The sequence below is a fragment of the Embiotoca jacksoni genome, unplaced genomic scaffold, assembly GCF_022577435.1.
Source record: "Embiotoca jacksoni isolate LCO1_2020_lvr unplaced genomic scaffold, fEmbJac1.0.p SCAF_3, whole genome shotgun sequence".
Lineage (NCBI taxonomy): Eukaryota > Metazoa > Chordata > Actinopteri > Embiotocidae > Embiotoca > Embiotoca jacksoni.
In genome coordinates this window covers 7,159,276-7,181,783 of record NW_027185381.1, presented here as the reverse complement: position 1 = coordinate 7,181,783, position 22,508 = coordinate 7,159,276, and the positions used below count along the sequence as shown (strand labels likewise).

General features: G+C 41.2%; 1 protein-coding gene across 1 annotated transcript; it reads right to left on the bottom strand.

The window, feature by feature from the left end:
- Window positions 1–2,139: 2,139 nt before the first annotated feature.
- Window positions 2,140–22,443, bottom strand: snx33 (sorting nexin 33). Its single transcript, XM_069162372.1, has 2 exons — window positions 20,289–22,443; window positions 2,140–5,093 (listed from the first exon to the last, which is right to left on the bottom strand). Exons 1-2 carry the CDS (start codon window positions 21,715–21,717, stop codon window positions 4,840–4,842), a joined length of 1,683 nt encoding a protein of 560 aa, XP_069018473.1. The 5' UTR covers window positions 21,718–22,443; the 3' UTR covers window positions 2,140–4,839.
- Window positions 22,444–22,508: the final 65 nt, after the last annotated feature.

Here is a 22,508-nt window from a genome sequence, read left to right as displayed (position 1 = left end):
GCCCCAGCAGGAGGAGTAGGAGGAGGGATTACCAGACCCAGCGTGTGTGTTGATTCAACCATCTGCTGCCTTTGTTTCTTTCAGATGCTGGAGGAGAAGGATGCAGTAATCCTCTGCACCATGGAGGTCAAGTCCATGTCACTGCAGCCAGTTCAGAAGCTAGATCCCGTCTGGTTGTTCAGAGGAGCAATCGCAACATTAGTGAATCCAGTTTTACTGCCATATGTACACACTACATACTCCAGGGAGGCTTATTCACATATAACGGGGACATTTGAGATCGAAAACTCGTGTGTTGCATGTTTGCTGTGCAACAGTTGACGCAGAGCGTTGTGCTGCTGGGACCTGAACACACTGATTTTTCATTAAGGGAAACAAATGAGGACTCTGGGTATGTCGTGTCCTCTGAGGTATGCTGTCGAGGGGGCTACAGGAGCAGTTTTCTTCGCCTAGACTCTGCAGCCTGAAACCTTTCCTTCACTCAGCATCTTCCTTTTTTTTCTTCTTCTTCTTTCTTTTATGGACATCTGCTGGCACTTTGGGCCATAACGCTTTTACCATGTGCCCCCCGCAGCAGCACTGTGGACCTTAAAGAGGGCCAAGCTTTTCCTTTTCCCCGAATCAAGCGAGCTGTTTTGAAAGCTCGAGAGCATGAAAAGAAGTTAAGAGTGAGCTGCGTAATGTAAATGTGACTCGCAACACGACACCCAAGCAGAAGAAGCATGTATGTTGTGCTGTGATATCTTAAAAGTCGACTCGGCTTCCAGACATTTTGAATTTTCTTTATGATACAGCTCCCATTTGTTTTGCCTCACGCTGGATCATTTTTAACAACTGTTCCCTTCTCCTGGAAAAGAGGTAGTTAGCTCATTCAGGCTTCAGCTGTGTCTGATGGAAAAAGCCCAAAAAGGAGGCAAAGTTGACTCGTTTTCATCTCACTCACACAAACGTGGGTTGCTGTGGAGAAGTGCACTGTTAGCATTGCTCTGGCAATACCTCAAGGTTTTGGAAAGTTTTCCAAGGTGTCGTCTTACTGCCATTGAGGCCTTTTTGCTTCATTAATACTCTGCAGAGAGCATCAGAAAAGTGTGTGCAACTTAAGTGGTCTGAAAATACTTTCTAAATGATCTTTAACCGCTCTGATTAGTGCAGTGATTTATGCTTTGAATTCAGATCCTCATTCTTCTGTCAGTCTTGGGTTTGAACTTGATGACGTCTCCTCCTGGCACATATCATGGAGGTGACATCATCCCGCCGCTCCAGTTGCATACCAAAATCTGAAACACTGAAGCATTGGGCTCAAATAGAAACATCTGGATTTTTTTTTTGTGTGTGTGTGTGTGTGCATCTGTTACATAGGCACACTCTGATGGTTTCTTCTTGACAGTAGAGCAGCTCTGACCCTTAACCATCACTTTAGAGCATGGTGCTGTTAGCTTGAAAGTTTCCGAACAGTATCACTGAGACACCTGTTGTCAAACAGAAGAAGGAGCTCAGCATCAGTAACATCGATGCCAACACCTCATTCACTTTAACAACAGAGCTGTTGATTTGAGCTATCCAAATGAAACATCTGGAAGACATTAAAGAGAAACACCTGGGTGAACATATTGTGCTGCTTTTGTAGGCTACAGTTTGGCATTTATAAGCCGTTGCCAAAAAATTAACTCGTTCGCAGAGCCTCACTCGTTGAAGGAAACTTTTAACAAAATGTTCTTAGAATAAAATAGCTCATCCGAATGTGTGTTAACTTCATCAAAACATTCAGGGGATCACCGTTGTAAGAAGAATTCACTGTGTCAGTGTGTTTACACATAGAGAAATTTGGATAACAGCTCCTGGCTGTCCTTGTTTTGGTTACATTTGGGGGAAATGGTTTGCATGTGTCATCACATCCTGTTATCCTGATGATACACAGAAAAACGATGCGACAACAAAGTGAATGTATGCTTCAAAGACCCAATTTATGTTTGAAATAGAGGCTATTGAAAATAAAATATGATGCTTTCAACTTTCAAACTGTGAAAAAATATGAATTAAATAGTCCAGATATAATATGTGCACAAACTCATAATGCTACTGAAACATACTTCAAATGATTTCTGATTTCAGACAAATAAATCCACAAAGATAACAGAGTGATCACCATCTTTACTTTTTATTAAGATTTATACGTCCCCTTCCCTTAAATCAAGTGACAAATGACTTACTGAAAATCACCATCTATTATTTCAGAGACAGAAGCTAAAGCATGGAGCTCCAGCTACTCCTGAAGCCACACATCCATGTTAGGAAACAGTCACCTGTGTGAAATGCCTGGCGTTTAACTTATCATGCAGCTTTGGAACATGAGAGGAAAGTGTCACTGTGAACCCAATCCAATCCTCTAATGGATTTTCACTCTTCCTTTTGCACCATCTTTCTTTTGCCCAAAAATCTGTCTGAGCCTTTGGTGTCCATGATAGTTTCTTTGTGGAATGTTTTTGGTTTTTTTTTTGTAGTCTTTCCGAATGCTCTCTTCACATTTTCCTCGGAGCAGAACAGATTCGATTACAAAAGCAGAGAGCACGTTTAATTTCACAACCAAACCGAGTAGAAAATCTCAGATTTCTTTGGTTTTTGAAAAACTGCAACGAGTAGTACATGCTGACAGAATGTTTGTTTTAAATTAAGTATGAAATGCAAAAGTTTGTTCAAAAATAAACAAACATAAACAACGGTGCATTTAGACAGCAAAGAGTTAACGGCTGCAGCTGTGGACTGAACAGTACCAGTAACTGAGACGGCACTCATATCTGAGTCACACACTGAGCATTTGTTTACTGAGAAACCTGTACACCGAGTCAGCACTTTTTTGTTGTTGTTATGGTAGAATCAAAATAAAGTTCTCACAAACGGAAATTCACCAGAGACATAAATATTTTTATATATATTTTTTTTTTTTTATCCCACCACTGAGCGGTCCATCCTAACGAGGAACCAGTGGAAATGGCTTGAGGATGTCAAACTCACAAAAACATTCCCCTCCCATCTTGAGGTAATGCCCCCCTCCACATAAATGCTAAAGATAGCCACGTCTAAACCGCAATTTGCCGTGAGTTTTTCTTTCTTGTTAAACAGGATGAGTAATGTTGGTCGAAGGACTCTGCTCAGGCAGAGACAACTGGGACTCCAATAGAGGCAAAATTGGGCTAATTTAGCTCAATTTTAGATAAATTTCCAGCTAGAAAGTGACACTTGGAATAAAAACTAGCCCATATGGTATTTGGATTAACGTTAAAGGAATAGTTCAGCTGTTTTGAGGAGGTTACGTGAAGTGATATACCACTGTGTAGTCTGCAGCAGCTGGTTAGTTTAGTTTAGCGTAAAGACTAAGGACACAGCTAACCTAACACTGTTTAAAGAAACCATTTTAATCTGCCAAAGAGCCCCTCTAAATCTGTCTAAGTAACACATTGGTAATTTTTAAGCAGATTAAACATTAAAAGATAACATTTTAAATTAGAGAGTATTAGACAGGCTGTCGTGGTATCAATCTTCTGTTCCAGCTCACGCCAAGAAAGCAGATAAGTGTTTTTCCTAATGTTATTATGGTGATAGTATAGAGACCATCTGAGTTATGTGTTTTTGTGCATTTAATGTTTTAAAATAACTAATATGAACATGAAATCATACAGTTTTTGACCCAGACTATATTAAACACAAAACTGGTAATTCAGTAGGAGAAATGTGGTCTTCTGTAAACAACAAGTTGAAGTTCTGCCTAACACAACCACTTCATCAACTCTCTGAACACTTTTCATATAAAACGTATATAAACCTGCTGCTACATATAAAGTTAGACATTTTTGTTTGTCCATCATGGAGAAGAGAATTGATCTGCACAGCACTCGACCCACACACCATAAACACAACCACTGACGATGACCAAATAGTATATAAAAACATGTGCAAACTTGTCCTGACACTCAGCTCATTCCAACAATTCGCCCTAAAAAACACATGCAACCCCACAGACAAACAGTCCGCTTAAAACTATTCCATTACATCTTCAAAGGCACATGCCGTGTGCAAAAAGTAAGAAAATGACCTCAGTAAAGTGAATTACACGGGATCAGTAAGTCTCTCGCATGGTGCAAAGTTGAGACAGGCATGTGTAACTTGTAATAACTAAAATGAAGTTCAAAACGGTGAACCTGAGCAAGACGAGCACTCAACAAGACGATGTTAAAACTCCCCTTTAGTGCATTTGTTTGGCCAGAATGATGAGAAAATTTTACGTCTTTAATAAAATAAAATAAAAATGTAATAAAAAAATGCCTGGAATGTTTATTGAATGTTATTAAATAAACCAGAATGTGATGTATTTTTCTCAAGGGATTCACATGTTGGGTGTAACTTGGATCATGTATCCCTGGAGAAGCCAAAGTGCACGATTTTGGAGAGAAGGGGACAGTTTCAAAGCAGAACCCGTTTCATGGCTTTAATGTGTTGCACTATAGCACAATCTATAGATCCACTTTGAATTTTAAACCTATACTCTTATTTTAATGTTACAAACACCTTAAATTATGGAAAATAAACAATATGCTATGACACTGCCTATGTGATGTGTATTTCAGAAAAAAAAAGATACAGTAGGTCTTTAAAAAATAAACAAGAAATGTGACTTTGAATCCATCAAAGTGAGAGACTGACTGGCTTTGTGTGTCTTTCCAGTAACTCCTGCTGAAGTCTGTTCAAACTGAACAAAACGCCTTGTTAAGAGTCAAAACTTGAATCTTCCTATCCTTCTTTTCTGTTTTTTGGGATCTTGACCCACAAAGCAGCTGAGGGACTTTAGACACAGTCGTACATGCGCAGGGTGCGCTCCAGTTGCTGGACAACACGCTGGTAAAAGGCTATCTGCTCCGTGAGGTAGGCCTGCATCATGTCTTTGAAGTCCACCTCTCTCTGCTGATGGAAGTGGCCCATTTCTGCTTGGAGGGCAAAGCCCACAGTCCGGCAGCGTTTCCGAATGCCGTCCGCCTCGTCCTGGTCCATCTTCCCTTCGTCGCTCATCCTCTGGCTCTCCTTCACCTTGGCGAAGGCGCCTGAGTTGAGAGGAAAATTACACAGACATTTCAGTCAATTACAGACATTAGGAAGGTTAGAAATAAAAACACAACACCAGATGTTAACGGGCCAGTTCACCGAAATGACAAAAGGTTCTTTGTACCTCTATGGTGCAATGTAATGAAGATTTGTATTGGTTTTACTCGCCCACTTTCCGAGATACAAATCTGAGGTTTCTGCCTCCAATCAAACACAATCAAAAACATCTTTTATCACTCATACTTGCAGATGGTAGAAGGTTTTGCTTGTGTTGCTCACAGCATGAAAAAAAAAACTACTTTGAATAAATCAAGTGATCTTCAGAGAAAGATTATGCAGTGGTTGCTCTGGGTAGTCCACAGAATACACAGCAATCATTTCCATAGGGACTACTTTCTACCAAAATACAGTTGAAATATTTTGACCATTAAAACCATTTAGCCAGATGAACAGAGACTCTTGACAGATGTTGAACTTCTTAAATGTTGTTTTATTATGCTGTCATGGAGTGTACTTCTTCCATTTTTTATTTACTTGACTCTATGTTGATGTGTATGTTGAGGGAAGGTGCACATTCCTCTCGCTCATTTCATCTGCATTCATACGAGACGAGCGCTTCAGACATTTGAGAAATGGCCCTTTAATGTCAACCCTACTCCCTTTTACTGTCACTGAAAAGCCGTACAACTTCTTTGTGATAAAAAGAAAGATTTTAAAAACCCATAAAACATAAAAGTTAAGTTAAAATAGTGTAAAATGAGTCTCATATTTTAATTGCTCTTTTGGTGAATGTGCTTTAAAGTGTGATGTGCTTTAAGAAAAAACTGCTCCATTCCATGCTAATGTCATATCTCCTCCCTGGCTTTCAATTCAATTCAATTCAGCTTTATTTATATAGTGCCAAATCACAACAGAGGTTATTTCATGGCACTTAACACATTAAAGTCCTTACAGCAAGACTTTACAATATTATACAGAGAAAGGCTTTCAAGATTTAAAACCAACATTGTAACTTTCCCCCCAGAAATTACCTTCTAAACTGCAGACTTTATAGGTAGAGCAGTGAACACACCACACAATCACATCCTGTTTCACTGCATACCGAACGTCTAGTTTCAGTGTGATGAGGGCAAGTTGGAACTACATCCACCCAGACTGCCATGATGTCAGTTTCCGAGTGAACATGGCAGCCCAATGGCATGTCGCCATGCTGCATTTCCCATCAGATTAGTGAGTCTGTCTCAATCTCATATGATTTAAACTCAAAACCAGGAAGCAGGCATATTTGAGTCAGACACTCTGTAAGAGGCTGGAGCTTGCAGGACTAGTTTGGACAGGCGAGGTGTTCTGACTTTAATGCTGAGGTCTTATCCGTTAACTATCTGTGAGGTTATGCTACGCTGCCTTTCATATGGAATTCCTGGCAGAGGGGTGGGAAAGCATGAACAGCACTTGCAGTCTGTTCCAGCGGAGGAGGCGTGTGGACCACAGTCTGTGGCGCTGACCTACATTCATGTATTCTGTTTTCCACATGAGAGGAGAATGTGCATCACAAGATAGCATGTCTGTGGCACATAAAGGAAAAGCACTCATGGTTGTATGGTTGGTTGTATGGTTGTATGGTTGTGTGTGTGTGTGTGTGTGTGTGTGTGTGTGTGTGTGTGTGTGTGTGTGTGTGTGTGTGTGTGTGTGTGGAGGGGAATAGTGCATAATCTCAGAACAAAGAAAGCTTGCCGTGCTCTTCCTTGAAGCTAAACCTGTTCCCTAACTTTGTGCAAAATTGCACTCTATATACCAAAATGCAGGACTGCAAAGGGTTCCTTCTTTTCTAAAAAAAAAAAAAAAAAAAACTAAAGCATTCCTCTGTTAAAATATTTGTCTTAGCCCATGGAAGACAAGCTTCACAAAGAAGCTCTTGCTTGCAGCTAAATCTGCTCAATAACTTGACGCAAAACTAAAGCCACAATAATACACTAACAAAAAGGAAATAATGTGTCAAAATGAAAAGTAAAACTGCGTAGGTACTTATCTCCAAACAAATTTCTCTTTCCCACCAAAGGCTCTCTGCCTGTTTTCCTCCAGCTAACAAATGCTCAATGATACACAGCCTGTGGTCTGGAAGTCACCCGATTTGTTTATCTTGCCCGACCAGACCGGCTACCACACTGTTTCACATGTGACAGATTCATGGGTGTGTGCTGGGTAGATATTAGTACTCTTGAAGATTGAAGAAAGGAAAGGAAAGGAAAGGAAAGGAAAGGAAAGGAAAGGAAAGGAAAGGAAAGGAAAGGAAAGGAAAGGAAAGGAAAGGAAAGGAAAGGAAAGGAAAGGAAAGGAAAGGAAAGGAAAGGAAAGGAAAGGAAAGGAAAGGAAAGGAGAATGCAGGGGAGCTAACAACACAACAATACTAATTCTTTCTGGCAGATTTTGCAGTTTAACTAGACTTTTTAAGGCCTTTTAATACACCCAAATAATCATATCGTGTTTTTTTAGTACTTCCCAGCAGCACATCAAATTTTTTCCTAATGCTATAATTAGTTACATTAGTAAAACTAAATCCAGAAAGCAGGAGAAACTGGGTTGATGGATTTACCAATTAAAAACAATTATTTAATTTCAGGTTTTTTTGCTAAAATCAACACTTGAACTTTATGAGATGACAGGAAACATGAAAAATATGACAAGAAAATATGTGCCTTTTCTAGATCTGCAGATACGTTGTGTAGTTTAGTAAAACATACAGTTTAGGTGAATGCAAGGCAGAGAAAAAGAATGAGGATGGTCAACATTAACTATAGGACCAAAAGCCTATGGGTGACTGGACTGAGACATCTGCTAAATTCCTCCCTTTCCCACATCCCTCCCCGTGGACTCAGGGTCACTGCAGGGCAAATTCAGGAAGTATACTTCATCCCAAAATTTACATCAATCTTCAATTTGTCAACAGTCTCTCTTCAAAATGTTTGTCTTTGTTTACAGCATGTGTGGGTTGTGTCAGCATTATTATTCTCCACATACTGCAGAATCTTTTAATGACATAAGACACAGCAGTTTTAGGAGAAGTGTGTCTAATTTTAACTCATTCTCATCAGGGACCATAGTTTCCAGTCACGGTTTATTAAATCATTCTACATGATTAAGCCTAAAATGGTGGAATCATTAAAATGGAGTGGAGTCTCTTTAGTTGCGACTAATATTTATAATTCTGTGTACCTGTAATATGAATGCAGCAGATCAGAATAACAAAACATGGGCTGATGGGTGGACTGCTAGTCTCAACTGTTTGGCATTCTGCTGTAATGAGTGTCTTTATCAAGTGATTTATGAATCACTTTAGCTCTATGGATCAGCAGCTCACGCAGTACTGAAGTGCGGTGCCGTGAAAAAAAAAGGTTGCTTCACAATTCTCTCGAGATGTGTGCGTTTATGTGTGTGTGGGTGTGAGGAGTGAGACGGTGTTGGGATCATATGTGAAAGCATAGCCACTAGTATGTAATGACTTCACTGCTGCAATGCAAACCACAAAACACCCCTATTTTTCCTTTAAGATTTGGAACTGGGCAAAAATCTCTCTCTCTCTCTCTCTCTCTCTCTCTCAGGAGTGAAAGGAAAAAATATCTGGCAGGTGACGACATGGCATTTTCAAATTCAAGATAATATGCGATGTAAACCAACTGACAAAACAGCTATTAACTTGTATCACATTTATATATAGATGACTAAAACACAGACTGACCTCGAACATAGAAAGTCTCTGAACCCCTGAAATGCTGAAATACAAGAAAACTGGGTGCAATATTCTACATTTAATAATTATCAAATCCAAGTGACACATAGTGGACAGTAAAATAAACTAATGTGGGAATTTGGTTCAAAAACTTCAAACACAGGAAGGACGAACGTGACTGAGTGAGATTAGTGGCTATTATTCACATTAGACAGACTAGTAAACAGACTAATGAGGCTTGTCGCCACAAAACCATTAGCAAAGGGTTTTGAGTATGTGTGCGTGTGCGTGTGTGTGCGTGTGCGTGTGTGTGCGTGCGTGCGTGCGTGGAGCGGCTGACGTCTGTGTCAAGCACCACCATGAACTGATGAGATATTTGTTCTTTGTTGAGCTCTAATATGTGACTACAAACAAATAACGAATGAAAACAGCTAAAAAGAAAGTTTTTAAAATAATGCATAATGTTGGAAAGGACACATGGGTTCTTGGAGCTGACGCCTTCAGTCCAGGTACGATGCCATGGAAAAGATCTACAAGGTCTATAAAGAGTGAACAAGGGGTCAGTCAGCCAGCATGAACTGACTATTAGTGAGCTAGTTAGCTATATTACTAATGGGACAATATGTTCAGACAAATAGAGGTGGAAGTAATAATTCAGTTTCCTAATTCAATTCACTTCAAGTTTAGTTCTGTTCAAAGATTTGTAATAAGTCAAATTTGAATTCTAAGCTAAGCAGTCATACCAACATTCAAATTCACGTCATTATGTGCAACAGTAAGGGAGCATTTCCATTTCCTGACACTCAGCACTGATTACAACTGCTCAGGTTAGCAGTTCTAGACGAAGCAACCAGCGTTCAGTTCAGTTGTAGTAAAACTAGCCAGTGAAAGATTAATAAGGTTAATGGTTCTGCAGCTTATGACAGAGTTATCAGATACATCATTTTCTTTTAACAAGGAATTTCCCACTGTGAATCGGTTGACTTGCCAAGAGTGCTCTCTGTCACTGCTGAGGAAAGCTCCACTATTAAAAGCTACTGATTCAGTCAGTCACAGTTGAACTTGATAAAAACAACTTAGGATAAACACTGACGTTTAAAGAGAGAAGAGGAACAGAGAAAAGGAAATGAACATCATCATGTGCTGAAAATCTGAAGAGGAGAGGAGAGGAGAGGAGAGGAGAGGAGAGGAGAGGAGAGGAGAGGAGAGGAGAGGAGAGGAGAGACATGGCTTCAAGAATGCAAGAAAGGGTCAAAGGGTCTCTGCAATATCTGCCAGTGTTTAAAGATAGACAAACATGGGAAAAAACCACTGCTGAGTAAGCTGCCCGTAATAGTGTTTACAACAGCCAATCAGATACGCAGATAAAACAGAGCTGGAGTTTATGTCCTGAGCTGATTTGTCTTCACAACCGGTTTTGAACCATTTCAAAAATATATTTTCAAAGCTAATTTTGACTCTGAACCAAAACCAAACCTAATCTATGCAGGGGGGAATTATAGATAACAAACACATGTTTAATCTATGACCAACCAAATTCCTCCGCACACTCAATATTCCATTGTGCACATCCTGTCCTTTTTTTCTTTTACGATGACAGCAACAGTTACACTCAGAAATAAAACATGAATCTTCCAATAGCTCCAAAATTCAAATTCAAAATCTTAATTGAAGCCACACACAGATGTTCAACAGATGTTCTTCTTTTAAATGTGCAAAGAAAATCTGATCTTAAAACTATTATATACTTTGGTTTCACACAGACGGGGCTATAAATCCATTGTCGTGTCAGACATCTATGTATCTTGCTATATTTGTATTTGTCATCACATCAAGCAAAAACAAATAACAAGTGTTAACATTTACTGTGACATCATCATTCCTTTGTATAGCTGTTTTATGATTGGTTTAAAATTTGTGAGACAAGAGTTGTGATGTCCTAAAATCCCTCCAAGTCGAACGGCGTTCTGTTTCTAACTATGACATTAAATTAATGTATCACAGTGTCAGCTTTAGCGGGACAGATGTACCACTTCCTCTCTGTGTGTTTACCCTGTAACTTTTGTCTCCTGAGAAATGTTACAATAGCTTGAAAGACGCTGAACAAATAAAAACAAATATAAAAGCGTGAGATGCTGTTAAGATGAAAGATATTTGGCTGATCAGGATTTTAGTTGACCTGGCTGGCTCAATAAATGGGCATCCCACCTCAACCTTTCCATTGTCCCAACTTTTATGAGTGCTTAGTAATGTGCACACAACCGCATCATGACACAAGAAAAGACCACAATGCACTGCTAACAATGCTCTCCTTGAAGGGATGCTGTCTCTGTGCCAACCACCAGCATCGTGTCGACGTTACCATGACAGCTGCTGCGGCTGGCTGCTACCCAGAGGCTTTCTGACAGTTAAAGCTTCATTTGTGTCAGGAGAAGGAAAAGATTAAGAGATCAATGTGAAGAACAGTATCTTTCAACTGAACACTTGTGTACAAGACAGGCGCAGACAGAAGGAGATGTTCCGGGTTCTTTAGCTGTATTTCAGCAGTACTGGGGTCAGAAGTGTGATTAGCTTTATAAACCGAGCCAAAACAACAATATATGAGCTCACTGGTGTCCGATGCCAAAAACTGAACTGATCAAATAATGAACAAATACAGATGGCAATGACTTTTTTTTTTTCCATTTATTCATGACAATGCATGCCAACACTGAATCAAGCTAACAAGCCATCCATCCATCTCTTTTTGCTGTTGCAAGGTGGTGAAGCCCCTCCCAGCATGCACTGAATGAGGGTCTGTTGGTAGGGTAACACACAAACACACGAGACCGTACAAGACGCTCAAGGTGCCACAGGCTCACGCAGTCACCATTGTGTTACCTCATCAGTGACTGACATTTATTTAAACAAAGATCTTTTAGATTATTACTTTAAAAACGACAGGATTTTGTTAAAGTGGCCTAGATCCCAGGTCCTGGTAAACCACTTGCTGGCACACTGGCATGATTTAATGGGACACTTGATAAAACTGGGCGAGTTAGTGTCGCCTCATTAGCACCTGTTTGCAGAAATCTGTACCAAAATTCATCAATCAAATCTGAGCCGACACAGATTAGGCACGACGAAAACTTTTCTCCAAAATGAAAACCTGGCAAAACTGCTGGATAACACAGCGCCACATTGTGGTTCAACTTTTAGATTTGGCCAAGGGACAAAAGTAGAAGTTTGGTCACATGTCTTACACTGGCACATTTACAACAGTATTAATTAAATGTGCCAATGCAGAGGACACACCCATTGCAGCTGTAGACTAAGGGCTCAGTTTTATCTTGAGAAATCAGATAGCAAGCTATCTTTGATACTCTGAGTTACTGAACCTTTGTGAAGCACAAAATTCACTTTTTGTTGACTCAATCTCACAGAGGTGTTCAACTCTATTGTAACCGAGGTCATAATTAGTGATCATGTTGTACTAGACTGCATTGAGCGCTGGAAGGTAAAAGGGGTTGCTCCCGCTTTTGTCCACTTTCAGTTACATGAATTACTTGCACTGATTTGGTCCCCGTCTTTTCCATATAAGCTAACTCCTGTCTCACCTCACGCCTTTTTTTGTCTAATGCCACAAAACTGTGGTTCTTTAAGAGGAGGAAGGAGGTGGCACTGGTAAAGACAGAGTTCTCTGACACATCTGTAATCTCCTTCATTGTGGAACAACGCTGCACTGGGCCAGCACAGACAGGAATGCAGAAACATGTGGATAGGCAGTGTAAAAGTACACTGTAAAAGGTGGAGAGTAAAGACGAGGGCCTTGTCTTTGTCAAGATTTATGAGTATGCGAATGGGAGAGAGAAAATGTTTGCTCTCCATGGACACCATAGTCAGCAAAATGGACTGTAGTCAACCAAATTACATACAATCAGAGTCCAAAAGGTGCCATAAATGGGCCACTGCACGCTCCTGAAACCCAAGCTCCATTTCACAGATCACAGTATGTGTACCTGCTGACAATGCTGTATTTTTTTGTGTTGTAAGCAGCGTATGGAATGTTAATCCATAACATGTTTGTCACATACAATCACAGCATGTGGTTGTGGTCAGCTCGTAGAAAATGTAATATTAAGAACTGTGCTGCGAAAACAATGAGACATTCATGTTCTTCAAGTTTAGCTGTCTCTGTGGTATCCGTGCAGATCAAAGGGGCATTTGGACCACACATTTCCCCATAATTGCAGTACAGCATATCTTCAAAATGATACAGCCTGCATGTGGTTTTGTAATGGGGAAGACAACTAACCTCTCGTCTATTTTAAATGTTCGGCTGGCGTGCTGGAGGCATCCCAGGGGAGCTGGTTCATTCTCTAACTGAATAATGCTCTGCTCTGGTGTTGATCACAGGAGGTTGTATCACTCTGAGCAACAGCTGAAGGAGTGAAAAGACAAGCACTCTACTTTCTCAACTTTAAAACAATCTAAATGCCCAAAAATGTGTCAAGATAAAAGGAGAACAGCTGCTGTTTGTCTCATTTTATAATTCAACAGTAAATGTTGCTTTACTTTCCTCAACATGTCATACTTCAGGTGATGTGGATCCAGACCTCCTGCAGAGCCAAGGCTTCAGATCTCATCTTACGTAACATGTGATCAGATTTGATTGGACTGATATCCACACAGTGGGGCGGGTTGGTTTCCCTATATTGAGTTTCCTTTTGTGTTCATTCAAAGCTTCAAGAGGTGGATTTTGTCTCAGATTAGTGGCCTGAATGTTTCCAGGTAAAAAAAAAATCTACTGAACAGGAACTCCCTCACTCTCACCCAGGGGTATGGTGCTACTTGTTAAAGTACTAATGTACACCTGCGGCATGCGCACACACCAGTGCAGACCTGGGCGTGTGCACAATCTCACACGTGGGGCAGGACAAGTTTACTTGTCACTGTATGCACAGTGGTTTTACAAACTCAGATACAGCAACAAGTTTACATACAGTAGCCAATGATGTATACTCTAATTTGATCAAATCAACAATATTATCATGTTATTTTCAACGGTTGTTCTGGATTACTTATCTCAAGTGTTATTGTCCAATTTTACAACACCTTAATGCAAATGTTTCACAACAAAAGTCTTGTTAAGATATTAAGGGTTTCTGTCAACTGAAACATTCGATGGCTTTTAATTTGAAACAGATACAGGAAGTGTTGAGTTTGTATTAACAGTGTAATGCAATCAGCCTGGTGTTACCAGTGAATATATGGGTGTGGGTACACTCTAGGGTCAACTGATTCTCGGCCTGACCTGCAGAAGTAAAAAAACACCACAGTTCCCTACGCTGAGGAAGAAGAAGAAAAAAAACACAATCATGTCATATTTGCTTGCTCTTATTATAGAATTTAATGACACACATTGCATTTTATAAAAGTTCGTCTCACACTTGTTATCTCACATCCCCTGAAAAGAACATATTGGTCGACCCCTAGTATGCTCCATTGGGAATCGTTTGCAGTCGCTGTATCCTACTGGGTGTTTACCTCAGGTTAACTTTAAAACTATTGGAGCAGCTTTAACCAATCGATATGCGCCAAAACTCTTCCAAAACTCTTCCACTGCAGCAACTACATTTAGAAAAAACAGTCAACTTTAATCACATCGCACTAAACCACTGACACTGGTACTACACTGGTCACTGATTGGTTCACCTTTCAGACAGGCTGAGCAAACATTAATGCAAAGAAAACTGAAGCTGTGAGCAACAGTCTGCTGGAGCCAGGCTATATATTCTATATTTTAACAGGGAAAACGGAAGCGGATTAAACCAAGGCTTCAAGTTGACATTGTTAATCAATCAATGTAGCCTACCTTAAATGTCAATATGATAAATTCAACCATTTCTTTTTCTTTTTTTGTTGGCTCTCCTGCATGAAATATGCTTTAAAGATTATTGGATCTTCAAGCACTAAAAAAAAATGTAAATAAATTTTAACTAGGTCAAAATAACTGAACATTTTATTCCCACATGTGAGACTCCCGCAGCACTACACCTATGCTTTCACCAATACCACGCAGACTGACTATAAGTCAATGTATCCTTACTTCAAAGGAGTACATATCTAATATTTAAGACTTGATTGTGTACAAAAATTCAAACTAAGCACAAAACATCCAACAGACAAAAGCACAGAGACCAACAAACAAGTAATTCTAACAGGCAGCTCGGTTGTAGCCGGCGGTGCTCACTTCTGCCTCTCACACAAAAGCCTCAAAAGACCTTTATTCTTGAACAATGTGATGTTATTAACCCTTCAGATCAAGACTTTCAATTGTATTCAAATGAGATCAAGGTCTAACTATGGGATTAGCTTTAGCAGAGGTTCAAAGTGCTGCAGTGCTCTGTTAGGAGCTCGAGCCTCTGCACCAGACAATATTTACTTTCTCTCTGACTGAAATGAGGGCAACTGCCCAGGCAGACGGTTCTGATGTCTGCAGAAGAAACAGGAGGGGAAGAGATGAAAAGAATCCGAAAGACGGGAAGAGGTGACAGACTGACATGCAGATTGAGCCACAGCAGATACCAAAAGACTCAATACTGTAATGACACTGTCATTGGAGAAAAAGACTCCACAACATTAAGTAGCAAACTGCAGCAGCTTTTTCTTTGACAGTGTTTTTACTCTACAGTAGTTTACCTGCAGCCCCCTCATCACTGAATAAATGATCCGCCCTGCTCTGTGTGCAATGAAACTGTAACTGTGAGCTTCTGAACGACAGCTCAGATGACGCTCTGATCACTTCAGGTGCAATTATCAAAAGCACCCATAACTATCATCTGGTTAATGGTAACTTTAGTTGTTAACCCATGTTGGCATACTTTAGCTGACTGTGTGTAGCTGCAAGCTGATTTTTATGCTGCAGCACAGACACATGAACCCGAGTTTGTCGGTAACTTTCATCTCTCCGCTGGTATGTGGCAGACTTTCTGGATGTCTCAAAAGATCACACGTTTTCAACCTTCACATGCAAACGATTGTCAAAATCAACAGTAGTGAAGAGTAACGGCACTTTTGTTCATTTATTCTCTCCGCCGCTGCAGCGGGGACCGACAGTTGTCCCCCTCCGCTCGCTCCCAACACAGATCTCGCATCTTCCACTCAGACAGATTGATTAATGAATTAAAAATGCCAAAGTGGGTCGCCAAATATACCTGGGCGGCCGTCAAATTACCTGGGCAGGCCGCCCAAGTATAGTATATGAAACACTGGGAGCGCACCCTGATGTTTTTCTGACACCACCCAAAACCTTCTTCTCCCAAGACCCATTTTATCAAGGCAACGTGCAGCCGCTGCCCACCGCCACGTCTTAAAAGCCAGTTCACATTCCTGTAGCTCGAATGCTCACCGGGATCACAGCTCCCGTAGACCTCAGTGAAGCCAGGCAGGAAAAAAGCAATAAGGGGATGAAGAGGACGAGGAGTGCACCGGAAAAGGTGGACCCGAGTTCTGTGTGTTCTGAGTGTTGCCACAGCTGTATCTGGTTCAGCAGAACACAAGTCACATCAAGGGGAGTTATCTGGACCGGCAGGGAAGACTAAGCAAAGGGAAGAGGTCTCTGCCTGAACAAAAACACTGCTCATGTGCACAATTTGTTGTCATTCGGCTAGGAATGGGTTGTATTACATTTTTTCCATATTGCAATGTATCGCAATATACTTATTTGTAACCGTTGTATCATGACACGCATCCTATTGTCAGTTTCTTGCCAATAGAAAGCCATAGGAAACAACACAACTCCCTTGATGTGTGGGTCATGTGACATTCCACTGTGCTTCCTCTTGGACAGAAACAGCACTGATGAGCACAAATGAATAAACAGTGTCTGTCTGCTTGAGGTAATTCAGTCTTACTGCATGTATATGTTTGTGTTGAGTCATTTGAATCTGACAAAATCTTGATATATATCAGACAAAAATACCAGCTTGTGTAGCTAAAGAATTAGATATAGTTATTGTTAATAATAATTGTTTCAATTGTCCTGTATATAGGACTAGTGTTTGTGTAATTGAAGCTTTCAAACCGTTTTAATGTGTGTTTGAATGTTTGGCAACAAAATAACAGTGTTTTTTTCAGATATTTTTGTTTGTTAATCGGTCAGTCGACTCGATATTGTTGGTTCAAATTAAAAATCAAGCACTTCATCACACAGCTTAACACGGCTGCAAAAAAAATAATTCATGTCACTTTATGTATTAGGCAAAACAAAGTAATGCAAAGCCAAAATGCTGGTGGAGCTTCAAATTTATGGGCTTAATTTGCCCTGATTTAGAGTTATTCACTTCAGTCACTTATAGGGGTGAATGGATTTTCCTTTATGGTGGTCAAAACTTTAAAAACTTCAATTTCAAATGCCTGTAAACATCTTTATATGATAGTAGACCTTTCTGCATGGTCTGACACCACCAGAGTTAAAACAAAATCAAATTTGTTTTTTTTTCTTATCTGGGGGACTGGCCCTTTAATCTCATTCTGATGGCTCTGTTTTTCTCATTCATTCCTGGGTGGAGTGCCTCAATGTTACTAGCTGAATTGTATCACAAATGACCTACGTGATAATGATTGCCAGCTGTTTGAAAGAGATAAAAAAAACATTTACCAAAAGCATTACTCCCTCTTCACTGCAAGCAGCCTTTTTCTTCCTCCTGAACTACCGTAACTCCAAACAACCAACTATGTTATTTGTCTGAGAGCTGACAGATTGCTGATATGCCAGATCTCTATCAGGGCCAAGGATCCAACAAGGTTAACATGAGAGTCTACTGTTTACCAGAACGAATATGTCACAATGGGACTATGAAAATCAGCAAACACAACTGGGACGGTGTATTCAAATAAGGAATGGTACAGTTACAGGATAGTGATATGCTTTGTAACTTCAGGTCAATAAAGTCACTCATTAACCACGGTTATGCTAATATCAGGCAACAGGCAACAAGAGGATGTTTGGAGTTCAGAAAAGTTGTCAAAGATATCAACAAGCTGTTTTTCTGAGATCCACCAGATTATAAAACCAACCAGCTTCAACCAGGATTTTACCCCAAAACACTTTGAAAAGAGGGATTTCAGGGACTGCAAATGTATGTGTTAATTACCATGAACTAACTAACTCAAAACCACAGGACTAACCAAAATACAGACAAAGGCCAAAATCACAATTGATAAAGACAACTTGCTAACTTTTAGGCCCCAAGAATGCGATGGTCTAGTGGCGCTGTCCAGAAACTCCCGTACTGTTGTGAATGTGAGGACTACTTTGTGCCGCCACCACTGTACAAGAGCACCAACTGCACATATAGTGGAAAACCAAAAGGGACACCGGTTTTGAAGAAACTGTGTGAATAGTTGGCACATAATGGTGGTGCAGTGGTTAGCATTGTCGCCTCACAGCAAAAAGGTTCCAGGTTCAAATCCGGTCCTGGGCCTTTCTGTGCGGATTTTGCATGTTCTCCCTGTGCCTGCGTGGGTTCTCTCCGGGTGCTCCGGCTTCCTCCCACCATCCAAAAAAAACATGCACCTCAGGTTAATTGGCGGTTCTAGAAATTGCCCTTAGGTGTGAATGAGAGTGTGAATGGTCTTTGTTTCCGTCAGTCTCTCTGTGGCAGTCGGTAGACTGGGTTGCACACTAATCGGAAGGTTGGTGGTTCGGTCCCCAGCTCCTCTTGCCCACATGCCTAAGTGTCCTTGAGCAAGACACTGAACCCTAAATTGCTCCCGATGGTGTACCATCGGTATGTTGTAAGTCGCTTTGGATAAAAGCGTCAGCTAAATGAAATGTAATGTAATGTAATAGTTCCAGGGCAACCAGCATCTCTACAATTCCTCTTTACAACAATATAAAGGCAATCAAATGTGCATTAATTAGTGGAGGGAAATTGCCCAGAGTATGGGAATACGACTTCTGGAATATGCCAATCTACTGCACGTGAAGGACATGTCCTCTAAATGGACTAAAGACGGTGGTATAACTAGAACACAATGCACCCACAATGTCCATAACTGTCCGCATCCACCAGGGAGAAAAATAACACCACTTCCTGCCAATGATACTCATGTGTCCTTGCCACATCATGGCTGTTGGTTGTAATATTACACTAAAACAAAGCTCAGGCGTTTTTGTCTCATCAAACATTGAACAAAACCCAGAAGACTTTCAGGTGAACTTCCACAACAACAAACAAACCAATTTTAAACATAAGATTAATGGTTGCTAGTTGCCTATATCACTAGTTAGGTGAATAATTGGACTATTTTCAGTCTCTAATAGCAGCCTATGAATACATATTTAGTTGTAATGTCAATAAGATTACAGCTTCTGAAATAACCCCTTCTCTGAAATAGTAATAAGGAATACACTAAAAACAATATTACACGTGTGCAATGTTTTTCTATCAGAGCATGCATTTCTAGGCATAGCTTCAAATATTTTGTAATTTGCATTGAATTATGATCAGAAAGATCAGCAGCAAATGCTCCCATTTGAGAGGTTAAAGCAGGGAATATTGTATGAAGCATTTTTGCTTGTAAAATAACTTCAATTAATCCACCACCAAAATAGATACATTTTCAGTTGAATATACTTAATTCATCATGGCGAGTGATGAATACATAGCTTCCGTGAAACCAGACATTGTTCTGCTCACAGACCCGTTTGTGCAGGTTGTCAAAATCCATCATTGTTATGACAGTATTTGTCAGAGCATGAGAATGACATGCGTGAGAGTGACCCAATATTCATCCCTGACTTGACACATTGAACATACCAACACTATGATTCAGTCTTGGGCTCAGGGTGTGTGTGTGTGTGTGTGTGTGTGTGTGAGATGAGGAGATGTTGGGAGGCAAACCTGACCTAATCTGTCATCCACAACATAATAAACTGCACAGATTGGGTAACAAAGCAGGATCAGTCCATCAGTGTAGCATGTTCCCGTTGGCAAACACTTCGTATGTTCTTCTTAACTGCTACCGAAGCTTTTGAAACAGTTTCACAGTGTAGCTGATGCAGGACGACCTGATAAGAGAATTTCACTTGTTACAAAGTTATTATTGGTGGACGTGTCAAGAGTATGTAGGTCAAATAATAATCAGCTACTGTCTCGAGGGGCCTTTTCCCTTCAACACATGCATATCCTCTGCTAAAATCTAAATGTTGTGACGTGAAATGTTCTTTATGTGGCCCGATGGCTTGAAAAACTAAGAAAAATTTAGATGGAGGGCTGTCTTTGGAAATTCAATTCTAACAAGTTGAAGAAATGGCAAACATTTGGGAGGGTGAGGATTCATTCAAACATCTGTGCTGATTATTGATGCAATCATCTTCAATGTTTTTTACCCCTGCTGTTTCCCTTGATGACCTTTTCGTGCATAGAGACATCAGAAAACTCTTTCACACATTGAAAATACTCACTGACAAGCTCATTACCTTTCTGTAGGTGAATAATGTCGGGAAAGTTGGCGAGCAGGCCTTGATAGAGTGACAGCTTATCCAGCATATGGAAGAGGTCATATTTAGGTTGCTCTGCAAACATCTCCCCAATGTTCTCATAGGTGCGGCCTGTATGGGAGATGGCGTTGTTGAGGGCATCTGACCGATGGGGAGGGTCCAGCATGAATGCCTGGCTGATGGACTGGAAGGCATTTCCCAGCCGCTGGAACTCCTTCCTAAATCCGCCCAGGTGTTTGCGCACCAGCTCCGAGGCAACGTGAGTCAGCTGCATCACGCTGTCATCCATTTTTTTTGCAAAGGACTTGAAGTTGTCGACCCGCTCCTCGACATCCTGAAGGTCCTGGTGCTCGTTGGGGATTTGGAGGGTCAGCATGAAATGGGCGCCCACCATCTCGTCCTTCTCGGCCCGTCTCTTGCCCAGCTTCCACTGCTTGTCATCGCCGCACATCAGAAAGTGCTCAAAGCCTTCGTACTGGGAGAGGACTGGGTGACTGGTCATGTGGTTCATCCACAGTATCAGTCGCCTCTTACGCTTCTCGATGAAGTCTTCCTCAAATCGCCCCGTGGCCTGCTTCTCGGGCAGGTGAGGCACAGAGATCACAGTGAACTTGTGCAGTAAACGGTTGTACAGCCAGTCAAAGTGTTTGTAGCGTCTGTAGACGGGACACCCCGTGTGGCTCGGTGTGACCCGGTACGAAATGTACGTCTTGATGCCCTTAAACTTTGTCTGTTTGGTGGGATCTTCAATGGAGCAGGAGAACGGCTGTGGGTTCTCCTTCCACTGGGGCCCCAGCAGACCCATCTCAATGGTGTACGACTCCGCTATCTTTGCCATCATGGGGACATCCCCGAGCACAAACGCCTCTACCCCTGAGCGGACAAAGCTAGAAAATCTGTTCAAGTTCCTGCCCACCATACTGCCCTTCCTGGAGCTGGAGATGCTGTCTTGTCTGGATGGCAGCTTGACCCGATAGCGCGTATTGGGGCTGTTGGACAGTGGGCTCTGATGGGCGTGTCCATTGGCTCCAGGGCTCCTACTGGGATCAGCATCTTCCACCACTGTGGATCTGTCATCCCAATCGTCCCAATCATCGTCGTCGTCGTCATAGTAACGGTTCTGCAAATGAGGAGGGGTGTTCGGGGTGGACGGGAAATAGGAGGAGTCGTTTCCTAAAGAGCCTGCCGGGCTTATGGAGCAGTCAGTCACGTTAGAGTTTGAGCGAGTGCGAATAATTTCCACATAAGATGCAGGAAAGAGACCCTTCTCCCCTCGGCTGTTCTCCCCCTGAAACCAGCCGTCCACCGAGTTCTCATCGAAGATAACCAGTTCCTCATTCTCCCGGATGCTTATCTCCTCTTTGTTTTCACTTGAAAAGGTGTAGATGGCTTTGGCTTTCACTGACATCTTGATTCTCCAGCGGGTCCGAAACCAGATCAAGTCTACATGCACATAGTCCCTAGATTATGCTCATGCTACTGTCTCGGTGCATGCTGTATTGAAAACATCTAACACAAGCTCACTGTAATATTTAAAGTCCTCTCAAATTACATGGCAGCTGTTGCATCAGGTGTGCAGCAGCACAAGATGACCTATGCAAGTTAAATAACCTGACACTTAATGAACACAGATGTCAAAAGTTACATAAAACTATTCCTTCTATCTGGAAAAAAAAAATCTAAAACACGCCAGTGTGACCACTAACATCCTCAGCCCACTGACGTTATTGCTCTATTGTTGTATTATGAAGGTCCAACCCAAATTTTAGTCTACGAAATCTCTATATAGAGATACGTTTCTCACAACATCAGGACTGTCTACCTCCTTTCGCACCACAAACACAACAGGTTCAAAACCAAAACTGATTTCACCAAAGAGCTCCTCCAAAAGCACCGACGGTCGGTTTAATCCTCTGAAACTGGACTGCAGCCTCGCGTTGTTCTCTTATCGGCCACTTGTTTCTCATTACGGAGCTTAAAAATGATCCTTGATGAAACTATTTCCAAGACAAAGTAGCCAAGCGTGAAGAAAAACAGAGGGATGGTGAGTAATGGTATCCCTGTGCATTTTGAGCCTGCCCCGCATTCCCTCAGACTGAAACTTGCTGCGTTTTCTTTGTAAACAGGTTCCTGCGCATCTTCAGTCGATCCAACAAAACAGTCCACCTCTACGGAGCATCAGCACACATCACCGGGCCA